Raw genomic sequence first — 15,838 nt, forward strand, 5'->3', positions numbered from 1 at the left:
TCTTCACTGTCCCTTTTTCGGACTCTCTGCCCTTCCTTCTTTTCTTTGTCACACTTACGTACATCCTCTTCTCCCTCAATCTGCCTTCCTTCTTCGCAGACATATGGTTTTGTGAGTGATTTTATTAGGAAGATGATATGAAGTGTTTCAAGGCCTGGTGTGATCGAACAGCTTGCGATTTTTTTAAGACATTTAACTCCTCTGCGCGCAGGGCAGCAGTAACTTCTAATAATCGGCCGCATATTGGATCTGAGAGCAGATGGCGTGTGTGTGTGTGTGTGTGTGTGTGTGTGTGTGTGTGTGTGTGTGTGTGTGAGGGAGCATACCTATCTGTCCGCTGAATGTCTCTCCATGTGTCTTTTTTTTAAAGGATACCTACCTTATGTCGTACCCCCGCATGCACACACACACTGTGATGTCATGAGCAGCATTATTTAACAGGCAGCTGGGAGGCCATTCATCATTTAATTAAAAGCGTCTGAAAGGGATCTGAGGCCTAATGAGATTAGCTTTAATTATTGATGCTGCTGCTGCTGCTGCCACAGACACGCACTAACACACACAGGCTCACAAACACACACACACACATATATAACCAGCACGGACGCTGAGACTTTCTTAGAATCAGACTCTCAATCTTAACACCGAAAAACACTTACATGTGCACTTTTTGCTTTTCAGTTCTTTGCTCTTTTACCTGAGATGCACACACACACATTTTCTCTCTCTCTCTCTCTCTCTCTCTCACACACACACACACACACACACACACATCTCATTGATTTGGCTTCACGGTGGGATGTAGAGGTGCTCGGGGTGGGTTGGTGCATTCAGAGGGGGAAGGCTGCGGTATGGGGACCGAGCGGGGGGTGCAGTAGCTGCGGTCGGGTTGGGGATGAGGAAGGGTGGAGGGGGGGTTGTGCAGGAGGATGGTGTTGTGTTTCTTCACGTCTCGGACAGCAGCAGAGAGGAGCTCTTACTGTTCTAGTCCGCTCACTGTATTGAGCATGGAGTCCATATAAATACCAGTGGCTGTATTTCAAAAACCTTCTGTCTGAAGTATTACTTAAACCTTTAACATCCTTTTCCCCTCTTTTATTTCCCCCTTAAAAATGTATCCTTGAAATGATCAAACTCCACAATTCCTTGTCTTCTAATTATTTAATAAAAATCAGAAACACATGATACTGTAAAAGTGTAATTTCGGCCAAGCAGTGTAGCACCAAGCTAGTAAAAGATATGCAGGATAGTGGCTAACCATTGGCCCAGTGTAGGCAGACTGCTGGATCTTTAGAGACCCACGGTCGGCCCCGTTTCTCTCATAGAACAGAGGCTTGAGGCTTTTTTTTTTTTTTTTGCTGTTGTAAAGTCTCACTTTGTTGCCGGTGCAGTTCATAACGACACAGCCCAGAAAAGAAGTTCAGCCTTCTGTTAAAACTGGACTACATTTCTCCCCCCTGCATTTTCTCTTTTCTAACACTGATTCATAAATAGTCTCGTTCCATCTCTTCATTTCATATCCGCGCCTACACATACAAATACTGTAGATGTAGCTTATGTATCATTATATATTTCCCCAGAATTCAACCTCATAGACTTTATCAGTTTATTTGCAACCCTCAGCTGCACTAGAATTAGAAATAAAAAATGTTATGTTTTTATGATGACTGACCCCCTGCTTGCTGTACCGTAAAACTGCTCAAAGACAGATCTGTTTTAAATATGTAGAATCCTCTAAGTTTCAAAATCAAGCCTTCACATTCATTACCATGGTTAACAAACAGGTAGAAGTTAATAGAATGAGGACATACCGTATCTGTAATATAAGACTAATCTGTGCCTGCCCTCGTGCTCTGACTCATACACGTCATGCAGCATGGGAGTCATGTATTGACCCATGTATTGAGTCATTCAGATCAATTATTTAATGCTGCTGAAGTATGGAAAGAGAATATATAGTAATGTTAATGATTAATGAACTCATCATTTCAGCAGTACACGTATCCATCCATTCAGTTCACTCTGCAGTTCTATATTGTATCTTAAGACATTTCATGTTGAGCTGTGTGTTCCTGAGCGTGTTTCTGTGCCACTGAGTAGAACTGTGTGTACGTGTGGGTGCGTGTGGGTGCGTGCGTGTGGGTGCGTGTGTGTGCGTGTGGGGGCGTGTGTGTGCGTGTGTGTGCGTGTGGGTGCGTGTGGGTGTGTGTGTGTGCCTGGTCAGCCATGGACTGGTTTAGGTTTCTCCCAGTTGTTTTTTTAATCACTCTCATCAGATTAGCTGAGCAGGGGCAGTCGAGGCCAAACGCTTCACAATTAACAGCGCAGAACCGGCCCGCACACACACGTACATACACACGCATCCATCAGTGACTTTTCATTTGTCTCCACTGAGTAAAGCTGCATTAAATCATGTCTGTGATCCCCTCACTCTCCGAGACAATGAGGAGCCAATTTAAATGGCAGCCATGAGGACCACCATGACGGCCAGTGGGATGGAGAGCAGCATTAGTTACTGTTCTCATCTGCTGCTCCTCCTCCCCAAACGTGTATCCACAACAAGTCAGTTAAATAAAAATCATCTTTGGGATTTTAAAATTAGTGAGGTGCACTGACCCCCCCCCCTTTGTTTGGCCATATAGACCCAGAGATGAAAACACACAAGAAGTTATTTTTAAAGATGACCCTGAACCCAAGCATCAAAATCGTCTGACTCTTTTCCTCGTCATCCGAACAAATGCATCATTTAACAAAAATCGAAAACACACAATACTTTAAAAAGTGGAATTTCAGCCAAGAAACATATTAACCAAGCTGACCAGTTGGCCCGGTGTTGGCAGAGCTCCTTCAGTGGTCCGCAGTCGGCAGTGCTGGGCAGTAACGCCTTACAGTAATGTGACTAGATACAAGTAGGGAAGTGAGTAAAATAATTATTAAAATAATGCAATTACTTTTTGAATGATTATAATTGATTACAGTTTTTAATTAACTTGCCCAACACTGGTCATCGGCAAGTCGCTTATAAAGTGGGAAAATAAAGTGGTTTTCATGGAGCAGAGGCTTCAGGATTTTACTTTTTTATTTTTACTTTTTTGTTTCACTGTCTCAGTTTATTGTTGGTTTAGCTGACAAAGTTAAAAGAGTGTAACCTTTTATTTTAAATTTTTCTCTGGTTGATATTTTCAACATATAACCAGTTCTACAGGATCTGCTACAGATTTCTGGGCAAAAGCTAATGATGGCTTGTCTACTTCTAGGTTTGCAGGTTTGTCTATATGCAGGGTAGCAGCTCATCACCGGCCCTGTGTTATTTCTTCTTTAGCTGTTATGTTAGCCTCATGTTAAAGGAGGAATCTGGCAGAATGGGAAACAGGCTTATTACATGAGAAGACTGATACCACACCCCCTTTCTGTTCGCTAAATATGAAGCTACAGCCAGGAGATTGGTACATTAATTTGGCATAAATACTGAAAACGGAGGGAAACGGCTAGCCTGGCTCTGTGCAAAGGTGAAAATGAAAAAACAGAAAAAGAGACCAGCACCACTAAAGTTCATTAACACGTTATATCGTGTTTGTTTAACCAGTGCAGGGCTCCAGATTACATTGGTGGCACTGGTGCGCCTGACTCTTCGGTGCACCAGCAAATAATTTAGGTGCACCCAAAATTTTTCACCGCACCTTTTGGTGCCAAAATAATACATTTTAAGCTTTACCTTTTTTGGCTGTTTTATCTTATCTCAGCCACAGAAAATGGACCAGCCGTTCTGAGTGAAAGGCATGTAGGCTCTGACTCAGAGTCAGAGGAGGCCACATCCATCAGAGATGTTGGGTCAGGATCAGGTATAGTACCGTACTTCAGTACAATTACAGATACGTGTATATTACTTGAGTATTTTGATCATTTTATGATACTTTATACTTCCGCTCCACTAAGTTTCAGAGGGAAATATTGTACTTTCTACTCCACTATTTGTATATGACAGCTTTAGTAAATAGTTACTTTTAAGATAATTTTACACAATGGAAAATATAACAAGCTTTTAAAATAAAAAGATTAAACCAGTCACTAAATAGTGATTTTGTCTCTAGTTTCAATAAATGAATCTAATCTAGTGACATCATATGGTACAGTAGATACTATATACAGTCAGAGTACTTTTACTTTTATACTTATATATACCTTAAATATTTACACTGTAATTTTACATCACGTGGAAACAGGAAATGGCTGCCTGTAAGCCTTTTTAGATTCACTGTGACTGCTTTCTTTGTGATGTATGGTGTAACATATAGCTCGGAGCGACCATGCTGCATGTTCTTCTCTCATTTCTCAGATTGTTCGTATTGTCTTCGGGGTTCAGCGCAGAGGCCAGCGACTAGTTTTAGCTCTATTTTTGTCCTTTTTTTTTTTTCTCTCTCTCTCTCTCTTTCTCCCTGGGCGAAAGGTTCAGTGACATGTGATACTTCAGGTGCAGAAACTGCGTGTGAATATACTTTCATTTCTGTGTCCGTCACATTGCGACCAACACCAGTCAGCTCTTGGCATTTTCATGTGAGCAAAGGCAGGTAGAGAGAGGTACACCAAGTCAGGGAGCGAGAGAAAGGGAGAGAGAGAGAGAGAGAGAGAGAGAGAGAGAGAGAGAGAGAGAGAGAGATGTCTTTGGAGAGTACCTTTTCACCCGAACACCTCCTCCTCCCCCTCCACCCTTTCCCTGCTCCACAGACTCACCCTTTTCTTCCCTTTCACTCCCTCGCTTCTTTTTTTTCTTTGATAGCTTCCTACTACACCTGAAAAAGGGGCATTTTTGGAGGCATAAAGAGAGGGATAGTTTTACACCTCCCCAGGCTAGGGGAACTGGGGGGTGGAGGAGGAGTGGTGGATGGAGGGAGGAGGCTCGGCACAATGTATTTTACATGAAAGGAAGGGGATTGAGTTACCACACCGATAACCACTCATACAAATGGGGAGAGCAGAGAGCTCTGGGCAGGGAACAGGTAAACGGCTGAGACTCAGTGTGTGTGTTTGTGTGTGCGTGTGTATGTGTGTGTGTGTGTGTGAGTGAGAGAGAGAGAGAGAATGTGGAGGATAGCTAGAGATGGAGGACGTGTTTGTGTGGTGAGTAACATCCTTCATGAGTGTGTTTTGTGGTCGACACGCACCAGTCGATGTCAGATGCGATGATCACGTTGCACAGGTGTGTGTGTGTGTGTGTGTGTGTGTGTGTGGATGCCTGTGTTTGTGCTGGTGGGAAAGGCTTTAAAATAATTTATCTCCATGAATCCTGGTGACTTTGTATTGGGAAGTCTGCACAACTAAAGCTCATCTTCTGTGTCTGTTCCTGTTTTCTTTTTAATTGAAAATATTAAAGGAATAATTAAAAAATTTCAGAAACAAACTTTTTCACGTTGCCAAGAGTTAGATGAGAAGATCAATGCCACTCTCATGTTTATACTATAGATATGAGCCTAGCTTAGCATAATGGCTGGAAACAGGGGTAAACAGCTAGCCTAGTTTTGGTAAAATGACAACTTTTTGTTATGACACTTCAGTGTTTGTACAGATTCAACAAAATAGATATAATGAGTAAATCAGTGAGCTTCAGAGATACTGGTATATGGGTTCAGAGCTTCATAATCAGAGCTTAATATTTACTATACAGACATGAGAGAGGCATCGATCCCCTCATCTAAATCTCAGCAAGAAAGCTATAAAGATGAGGCAAAATGTCAAACTACTCTAAAGTAAAATCTGATCAGTCACTTAATTTTAAAACGTAGTAGTAAAATGATTTAAAAAAACACTCAATAAATGCAATAAAAATAAATCCACTTGAAAACAAATAACAAGAAGACAAATGAGATGAAGACGATCCGAGCCTGTCTCCGTCTGACTGTCTGCTGAGGGGAAGATAAACTGCTGTTGTTCCTCTTGAAGAACAAAGTTGTTCTCGAGGGCCTCTTAAAAGGGAGCGGGGCACCTCTGTCAGACACTTTTAAAACACTCCTAAAGTCAACAAAACCCAAAGTCAAGTCCTGTCATTTAGCTGTCTAATATACTACCTGCTTCCTGTGCGCAGTTCACTGCTCTGATGTCCCCACGCCACACTACTCTTTTGTTTTTTTCTCTTTCTTTTTTTAGAAAAAAAAAGGTTTCATCAGGCGTGTTTTGTGACGCCTCCCCAGCTCCCTTCTCCACTTGCTGTGAAAATATTTCATCGGGGATGTTTTTGGACGACCCCCTCCCGATGGGGTCCTGCCTGGCTAATAATAAAGTGCTTGAGTTGTCAAGCGCTTCGGCAACACCCTAATCTGTTCTGACAGCTAGTCCTCTGCATACACTCTCAGACGTCCAGCAAACACACGCACACACACACACACACACACACACACACACACACACACACACACACACGAAAGCATGTCGGCATTCACGTATAGCAACAGATATTTGCACTGATGTATACACACAGGCCAACAGACAGTCTATCAATCAAGATGCGTAGTGGGGGTTTTTGAGGGATAACTGCTGTGGGACAGGGCCGCATGCTGTCACCATGGTGACCAAGCTAAAGGTGGCTGGTTCACAGTTGGAGACAGTGGCCCTGTTCCAAATTGGTCTCTAGGCCTGTATTCATTTGGCACCCTTCTCAGCTGTTTCCTGTGGCCTTGCACATGTACAGTAACATTCACACTACTCTGTATGTCGTTAAAGGGTCAGTTCACCCAAATTAAAATTCTCACTTAATTATCGTGCTATCTAGCCGTGCAGATATTTCTGGGTTTATTACTTTTGAGACCTTGGCTGTGAAGTATACCTCCACAAACCCCTGCCAAGTGGGTCGGCCCTGATACTCCACCTCTGACCAATGCATAATAATACAAATAAGATGCCCTGTGCTAATTCTGTTAAAATAAATAAACACATTAAGATGTGTAGTGAATTTTTAAAAATGCAATTCAAAAATGGAAAGGAAATTCATTTAAAATCTTTGCTGACTGATATTTTCCTTTACACATACTGTACATGAGTAACGTTAGGTCAGATTGACACACGGTAGTTGGACCAAATTTAAATCACTACAGCTCAGTGACGTTACCACAGCAATTTAACGGCACAAAGATAAGCAAGCTGAAGGTGCTTAAAAACAATAGGATGAACTCAGACTCAGCTGAATTTACAGACGAACGTAGTAAAGTGACACTGACGTTTGGATCAGCAAATTCCATCTAAGATGCTGTCTGTCAAGTCACTGTTAGCCGAATAGCACGACAAAAAAAAAAAAAGAGTCAGGGGCTTCTCTTTAAAATGATGCGCAGCCTAACTGAGAAAGAAACAATACTAAATGCTATGCTACGCAATGCTAAAATGCATGTGTAAAGATTAGTTAATAACTCTTAAGATAATTCGCAACTAGTAACACTCATAGTCCAGCCTTGACTAACACACAGGCAACAGTTTTCATACACAGAGAGTAGTTCCACTGGAAACTGTTCATATTGAGGTCTGTGGCTTGTCCTGATTAACTATTTCTGTTGCTGCTGATTTATTTTTTTTAAATGTAAGATTTCAAAGCTGTGAGCACCACAAAAAAAATGCACCAACTGTGACTCATGTACTGAGGTGGAGGCAGAAGTTTCTGGTCTCAAAAGCTGAATAAATGGCACGGCGAGCTTGTTTTGAACCGACTGACTATTATCAGTGAGGTGAAGTGTTGGAAGAGAGGATTCAGAAATTGGTGCTGGCCTGGTTTAACATTGTGTATGAGTGTGTCTGTGTGTGATCATTTCAATGTGTGCGAGTGTGTGTGTGTGTGTGTGTTTGTGTATGTGTGTCTGAATGTGTTTGTGTGTGTGTGTGTTTGGGCGTGTGCCTCCCCTGACAACACCTTGACAACGATAGCGAAAGAGTGCCATCTTCAGACCGAGACAGCTGGGAGATTTATGAGTTTGTTTGTGCATGAGTCCACCTAGTTAATGTTGAAGCCCCCTACACACACACACACACACACACACACACACACACACACACACACCCCATCCCCACCCCCACTCGTCCTCCCATGCTCAGCTACACTTCACATACGACACACACGTGTAGCCCGTGTGGTTCCAATTAACACAGATTGGATGTGTGTGCTCAGGTGTACGCTTGAGTCTCTGTGTGGAGCGGTGCGGTGACATGGGGGATGGTGTGTGTTTGAGTGTGTCTGTCTTTGGGGGGGTCAGTTGCATGGTGTGAAGTTTATGGTCTGGCCTGTACTTTCTACTGCACAGCAAGACATTGACATTACATCCTCACCACGTCTCCATTTACCTTCGTGGAAGCAATCACGCGAGAGCTGCCGTCAGCAGGGTTTGAGTCATACGCACGGATGTTTCTGATTTTAAGGGCTCCAACTAGTTTGAGTTATGTTTTACATTAGAAATTCTTCTTCATATTATTTTCATACACGGACTGTAATTGCAATGTGGAATTGAGTGCATTTGTGTCTATATTAGGAATGGACCTACACAAACAAAAAAGCAACATCTGCTATATTTAAAATGTTCTTTGGTCTTAAATGTAAGCTTGAGTGAGTCTGTAGTGAGTGACAGCTGAGAGAGGGAGAGAGAGAGAGGGGAGGAGGAGGAGGAGGAGAAGAGAAAAAGAGGGGGAGGAGGCAGAGGAGGCAGAGGAGGAGGGAAACAGGACGAGTGAAATGTTCCCCATTACTGGAGGAAGACAGGAGCTGTGTGTGGATTGACCTTAGAGACAGAGAGAGAGAGAGAGAGCGAGAGAGAGAGAGAGAGAGAGAGGGGAAGAGAAGAGTGTGGTTTATACGCACTGTCTCCTTTTCTTCTCGCCACTACATGTTTGTTGAGAGTGAAAGAGAGAGACTCAAAGAGAAAGAGAAAAAGAATGCATTTTCTCCTGTAGAGCAAAAACTAGAAAAACGGGGCACCTGAGCTACAAAGTGAGAGGCAGGTAGAGAGAGACGAGCTGAAGTGTATTCGTAGTGGAGGCGTGCGTCAGTGCGTTTCTGTTTGTGTGTGTGTGTGTGAGACCAGCAAGCCTGTGTGTGACGGGAGGCTGGTGGCTCGTACAGCTCTGTAATGCTTTGTGGAAGTATAGGACTCCTCACTGACCCGATTACAGCCTGAGGTAAGAATGGCTCTTTACCTCTGTGCGAGAGTGTGTGAGTGTGTGTGTGTTTGTTTTATGCCCAAACTCATTTTGTTTTTAAATCAGTCAATTGTAGTGTTTTCTGTGCTATTAGTGTATTTGATATTCTATTTTTCTCACCTCTGCATGTAAAAAATGATGAATATTGCTATTTAATGTTTGATTTGACATTAATTTGGATGAATAGATGCAATATTCACAGCAGAGCAGGTTATGGTGACAGCACTGTAATTGTTACCAGGTGCTATTCAAATTATTTTCAATAAAAAATTATTCACACCTTAACTATATTTCAAGACAACACTGTTTTTCTTTTAGTAATAATATATTTTTTTATTGTGATTTTATTTTACCTGCGTAACAGATGTTTTGTTTTTCATAATTTATATGTTATCATTATGAATTATTCTTAGATATTTACATTTGCAACATTTGGTGTTAGATGTAGGATTATAGGAAAGTATCTCCCTCATCTGTTGTCTTTTATTTTTTTCCTTTTTTCCACATTGAATTAAAAACACACAATTCATCCATAAGCATTTGAAATTCTGTCAGTGGGGTTGCTGTATTTATAGCAAAGAGATTATTTGAATTTTTTTTCTTTTTTGAATTTGGTTATGAATCTAAATGATCCTTTCATACAGGGTCATACTTTTGTAACAGATTTTTCTTAAAGCCTTCATATATCAATTGTGTATGTGTGTGTGTGCGTGTGTGTGTGTGTGTGTGTGAGACTGTGAGTGTGTGTGCAACTCTATGCATGGTATCGGATGTCCCATTGCAGATGGGTTGGGTTATTACCAGAAACACATAGCACTATTCTTCTTTCTGTCTCCCTCTCTGCCCCCTTTTCTCTTCCTGCACAGGGTCATCGCAGTTTGCCAGAAACAATAACGCAAACCTTGTTGATGCATCTTTTATGTCAAATTTTATATCCCTGAGTGAGCTCGTTCAAAGCAAAGAAAGGAAAACTAGGACCAGAGCTCGGACTGCTTCTGCTTATTTCGGACTCCTATCTACTGTTTCTTATTAGAGTCACATTATTATTACATCCATTAGATGATGAATAAATATCATTAGCAAGTAACAACACAAACATAGCAGTGTGTAATTCCCTTAAATAAATCATTGTTATTAGTGCTAATTACCTCGGGTACCTGTATTTATCCCTCAGGGAGTCCCTGAGTCGGGCGGGTTGTGTTCTCGACCGGTCACCCGGCCAACCAGGTCAAAGGTCGCCTATTAAAGTGGCTCAGGTGACACAAATGGGTACTTCAGGCATTGTGGCCACCTAAGAGAGCACCAAGAGGCCCTTCATTTTGTTGTTCCAGATGAAATTGTGTGTGTTTTACTGCAAGATACAGAAAGAGGAAGAATGACGCCGAGTATCTGAATGCAGGACTTCTTCTTTTCTAGTAATCCAAGTGGAATAGTGAGCGCTTGGATTTTTGTTGCTTTATTATTGCATGACAGGTTTTCATAAATAGTGAAGTTTTGATGGGTCTCGATTAGATTATAAACATGATGTGGACCGGGTATAGTAAGTGTCTTTTAATGAAATGTAAGTTAAAGTTTTAGCACATGGCAGGAAATATTTTTTTGATAATTTGTATTTGTTAAATAGAAATGACAAAAATAGCTCAAAGTGGAAAAATGGTTAAATAAAATAAAGGTATGCACGGAAAATATGCAACAAAAAAGATAAAAGTGGTGAGATACAGTCAGAGGTGAGACGCTCAGAGAGGTCGACAGGGAGAGAAAGTGTGTAGTGGATGAAGAACGATGATAAAAGCTTTTCAGGATCAAAGCCTGCGTGTGCTTGTGTTTTCACAGATCATGTTGAGACAGAAACAGCCGGGCTTGTGTGTTTCCGTGTGTGTTTGTGAGTGTGTGTGTGTGTGCGCGCGCGTGCGTGCACATGCGGGCAGAGCGTACCCCCACGTTTGTATGTAGCTCTGTGTGTGCGTGATATGTGGATTGCAGTTTCTCACGGCCATGCTGTTGATGCCGTGACTGACAGCCTTGTTAAATTTCGGTAAAGCATGAAACCTGACATGAAAGTGGCTTGTGTATGTGTGTGTGTGTGTGTGTGTGTGTGTGCGTGCGTGCGTGCGTGCGTGCGTGCGTGCGTGTGTGTGTGTGTGTGTGAGTGTAAAGTGATCCATACGAGGGCACCGACTAACCTTTGAACCCTGTCTTAAACAGCTAAGTGCTGCTTCTTATTCACTCTCAGCAGGATCCTCTAATCAGAACCATAACAGCACAACGCAGTCCTCTACACACACACACAGCCACACACACACACAGAAATGTCCTAGTTTCCACATACCTGGAGTTTAGTGTTTGCATGGCCAAGCACTTTCTCTGTATACTTACCTGTGATTGCGATAATGTGTAAATGACTTGAATATATGCTGCCTGGGTGAATTGGACCGTGTGTTTGTGTGTGTGTGTGTGTGTGTGTGTGTGTGTGTGTGTGTGTGTGTATATGTGTGTGTGTGTGTCTGTGTGTTTGTATGTGCATTTCCATGTGCTGGGTGTGTGTGTTTGGCACCTCGCGCGTGCCCTACACCTCGACAGTGTGTTGACACAGTGATTATAGGGCAGCTGGTACACATTGGCCCTCGCTCCGCCCTGCATTTACTGTTCTAATTAGTTCCTGTTCCAAATAAGAGAGAGGAATTTTAATAGAGAACCGCTGGTCTGCCGTCTAGCCCCACATACCCTCACATGCACCAACACATATAAAAACCAGCCTGTGTGTGTGTGTGTGTGTGTGTGCGTGCGCTGCAGTGGAAAGGCGCTGAGGTAGAAGTGTGTTTTCTTAATTTTTTTTTTTTTTTTTTTTTTTTAACTTCAGTGATGAAGAAAAAGCTCCAGCTCACAGTGATTGACACGACCAAATGTCTCCGTTACCCCCCAAAGTCAAGGCTCGATTTAATGTCTACGCTGACCCGTTTAAGAGTGAGGAGTGAGCTCTGTGACCTAACATGACCCCGCCGCGACCTTTCAACTCTTTAAGGGTTGAGGAAGGGGCTTGAGCTCGGGGGGAGCAGGGTCACAGGTGAACAAGGGGAAAGTTAATATCTGTCATTTAGACGCCAGTTAGCACTTCTGTCAGCGTGGTGGCTACAACTGGACACACACTGGGTCTTGATTTACTGTTCTTTCTGCATTTTGGTAAAATCTGCGAAGTCAAACGTAACATGTTGCAGTTTTCTGTTTACTCTTTAAGTAATTGAAGATCAGATTTGAGTCACTGCTGCAATTTTCTCTTCCTCTCTTGGAAGTGTTGGATTTGTCTTGTTGTTATTCACAACAGTTCAGGATACTAATATAAGTTGTCATAAATTTGTCATAAACACCATTTTATGAGCCTAGTTTATGACACACTAAATACTGGGTCTTATGAACTGTATGTAATTTGTTTGTGTGTGTGTGTGTGTGTGTTTGTGTGTGTGTGTGTGTGTGTGTGTGTGTCTATGTGTGCGTGCCCGCGTGAGCGTGTGTGTGTGCACGTTTGGTAACATTTCCTCTCCTCTGGTTTCTCTGCAGGTGAAGAAATCACATAGTGAATCTCATGTTCCAGACCCCTCGGACACCAGGTACGCCCATGTGTGTCTGTTTGCATGATATGACAAACAACAGCAGGATCTTCAGAACTTTATGTGAGAGTATCAGTGTACAGTGTGTGTGTGTGTGTGTGTGTGTGTGTGTGTGTGTGTGTGTGTGTGTGAGCTCTCTGGTCATGGTGCAGAGAGGTGAGGTTTCACTGCAGTTGCGAGCTGTGATGAGGTCATCAACACTTCCCCAAGACTCCAGTGCCCGAAACACACACACAGAAAAAACATACAGGTTACTTATCCAATCTAAGGACAAAAAGAGAAACCATGCAGTGCACACAGTAATTCATTTATATTAATTATTTAGAGCTAAATTAATTAGTTGATCAAAAGTAAAATAATCAGCAGCTATTTCAATAGTTTTCAAGCAAAAATAGAAACTATTCTCTGGTTCCAGCTTCTCAAATGAGACGTTTGCAACTGTGTAGATATTGCAGTTATATATCACTGTAAACTGAATATCTGGGCTCTGGGAAGTTGACATATGTGTTTTTTTCACTTTTATTTGACATTTCATATAAAAAAATATTAATTGAGTAATTCGACAATTAAAATGAGATTAATCACTCATGACAATAATCTTTAGTTACAGTCCTAAAACTATATCTTTTACACAATACACCACCACATTGCAATATGATGAAGCCTATTTTTTTTTTTTTTCAATGACCAGACATAATGTGAAAACCAGAAAAGAGTTTATGAAACACCAACTCCTGCCATCACCTCCCGAGAGGAGCGAAACAGAGAGCAGAGAGGGGGAAAAAAAAATGAACAAGGAGGGGAGACAGAATCATTTCCTGCTGTTGAGAGACAAAAGAAACGGATGGATGAAGAGTGTTGAAGCAGACGAGCGCGAGAGAGGAAAAAGAAAAAAAAAAGGAGAGTGAAAAGTGAAAAAGCCCCATAATCTGTGAAAGTTGTTAGCTTTTCTTGCCATGTACAGCAGAGATATTTTAGGCTTTTGTTTGAAGTTAGGGCTTGGCTCAATATCTCATACACAATAAAACGCTGTTGATGTTAAAACAGTGATCAGTGTTTTTAGTCCACAGGAGAGCAGAATGAATGTTTAGCAGTAAATAGAAAAAAAGAGTTGACAGAGGGAGTTGATTTAGAGTGTTTATCTTTGGTACGTTCCGTCTTTTGCACCCTTTAGCTGCGTCTTTCCCGTCTGCTGAAAGCTATATGTTTATACCTGTCAGTCTGACTGTGGGTTGCAGTCATGTGTGGTGATGCTATCTGCCCATAGCATTGAGATGGACTGCTTCCAGACCGCCACACAGATGTGCACTCTCTCTTTTTAGTACACACACACACACACACACACACACACACACACACACACACACACACACACACACACACACACACATACACAAACACACACACACACACACGCTCACACACACACACAAGGTCGCTCATATGAGGTACTGTAAGTACACACACACTGACTCAACTTTAAACTATGACTTTCACCAGAGAACGTGTCAGTGTGTGGGTTTATGGCAGCAGTGATGAAGAGTCATGAACAAATGTTTTATGTTGCTTTTCTTACCGTGCACAAGCATTGAAAATTTATTAAAAACTATTACACATCTCACTGGGTGTTATGGACCCTTGGAAGAGTAGCTGTTGCCACGGTAACAACTAATAGCGATCCAAATAAACAATAAACACTGATATATGAAAGGCAGACCACTACTCTACCATAAATATGCATCTTCATTCTGTTCATGTCTCTATTTGCTTCCACTCACAGCCATCCCCACACACACACACTAACACACACACGCACACACACACACTTTACCATTACCACCTTGTGGGCTGGTTTGTCCCAGTCATGCATGTGGAACACATTGTAAAACTAAAGCATGCTGGCAGGCTGTGGGTTTGTATTGGAGCCCAGACGTGCGTAGATACACACACACACACACACACATACACAGTTTTACACACACACTCTCTATAAAAGAGCCAGCAGGCCCGCAGTCAATGTCTAGCGCCCCAGAACACATGCTCGTGTAAGCTAACTGGTAGGGAGAAGCATGAAGTTTACGACTGTGTGTATGTCAGTGTAAGTGATTCCTCTGTGGATACACAGTGTGTCACCGAGTGTGTTCGCTGAGATCCTAACCTAACATATAAAGGTGGGACATTCCCAGCTGTGTGAGCGCACATTGCTGTTGATCTGTTATCCATTCAAACATCACAGTTCATCTCATTTTCTCCCCCTTCCTCCTCCTCGTCCCTCCTGTAGGTCCATGGAAATGCAGGACCTAGCCAGTCCTCATAACCGTGTGGGAGGTGGAGATTCGACAGGCTCCAAGCTAGACAAGAGCAACCTTGGCAGCCCCTCCATCACCACCAATGGAACAGGAGGTGAGAAGGCAGAACTCGTTTTGGTGCTGCGGTAATGAATCAGCAGCGGTGTCTGTGGTCTTCAGTTAGTTAGTCAAAATATAGTTTTTAGTATATTTCTTTGGGACCAATTCTATTCTTAATTCGTATTCAGTCATCAGTGAGAACCCTAAACATTGGAAAGACAAAATTACTGCTCAACCACTGAATAAGATTCTGTAGTTTCCACATGGAAGTCATAACTTACTCACTTTCTTATTGAAAGGTACATGAAAAAATTGATACCACTTACATATCTGTACAAGAAATATAAAGCCCCAGCCAACAACAAAATATGCACAACAACCTGTGTGCAAAAACGAGCTGAGGTTTTAGAGGAGGTTATGTGTGAGACTATTTCTTGGCTGGAAACTAGCAGAGCTTCCAGGAAATCATTGCACCCAGCTAAGAAATAGTTTGGCACATAACCGTCCCTCTAAAACCGCAGCTTGTCATTATAGCGCCTTTTTTAATATAAATAAATCTTAAGAGATAAAACGCTGATTAGTGATCTTTGGAAGTGCTAGAAAGGCCAACTAGGCTACAGGCAAACTTCCAGTCCTTATGCTAAACTAAGCTAACTGGCTGCTGGCTGTAGCTTTCATGTTTACCCAACAGACATGAGAGTGGTATCAGTCTTATCATCC

The 15,838-nt window shown here is 42.1% G+C and overlaps 1 protein-coding gene across 5 annotated transcripts in view; it reads left to right on the top strand.

Annotated features, from left to right (window-relative positions):
• The window catches only part of eya4 (EYA transcriptional coactivator and phosphatase 4), a 44,993-nt gene that overhangs the window by 11,891 nt on the left and 17,264 nt on the right, over positions 1-15,838 (top strand). For 4 of the 5 annotated variants that reach the window (XM_023420127.2, XM_023420129.2, XM_023420128.2 and 1 more), the window contains exons 3-4: positions 12,721-12,770; positions 15,052-15,173. In XM_023420127.2, coding sequence (XP_023275895.1) covers positions 12,721-12,770; positions 15,052-15,173 — 172 coding nt within the window. Of the gene's footprint in view, positions 1-8,717; positions 9,145-12,720; positions 12,771-15,051; positions 15,174-15,838 lie in introns of those variants that run through there. The other variant, XM_023420131.2, reaches the window with a different exon arrangement.

This window comes from Seriola lalandi, unplaced genomic scaffold (genome assembly GCF_002814215.2).
Source record: "Seriola lalandi dorsalis isolate HSWRI2012SDOR001 ecotype SW California unplaced genomic scaffold, Sedor1 jcf7180002054619, whole genome shotgun sequence".
NCBI lineage: Eukaryota > Metazoa > Chordata > Actinopteri > Carangiformes > Carangidae > Seriola > Seriola lalandi.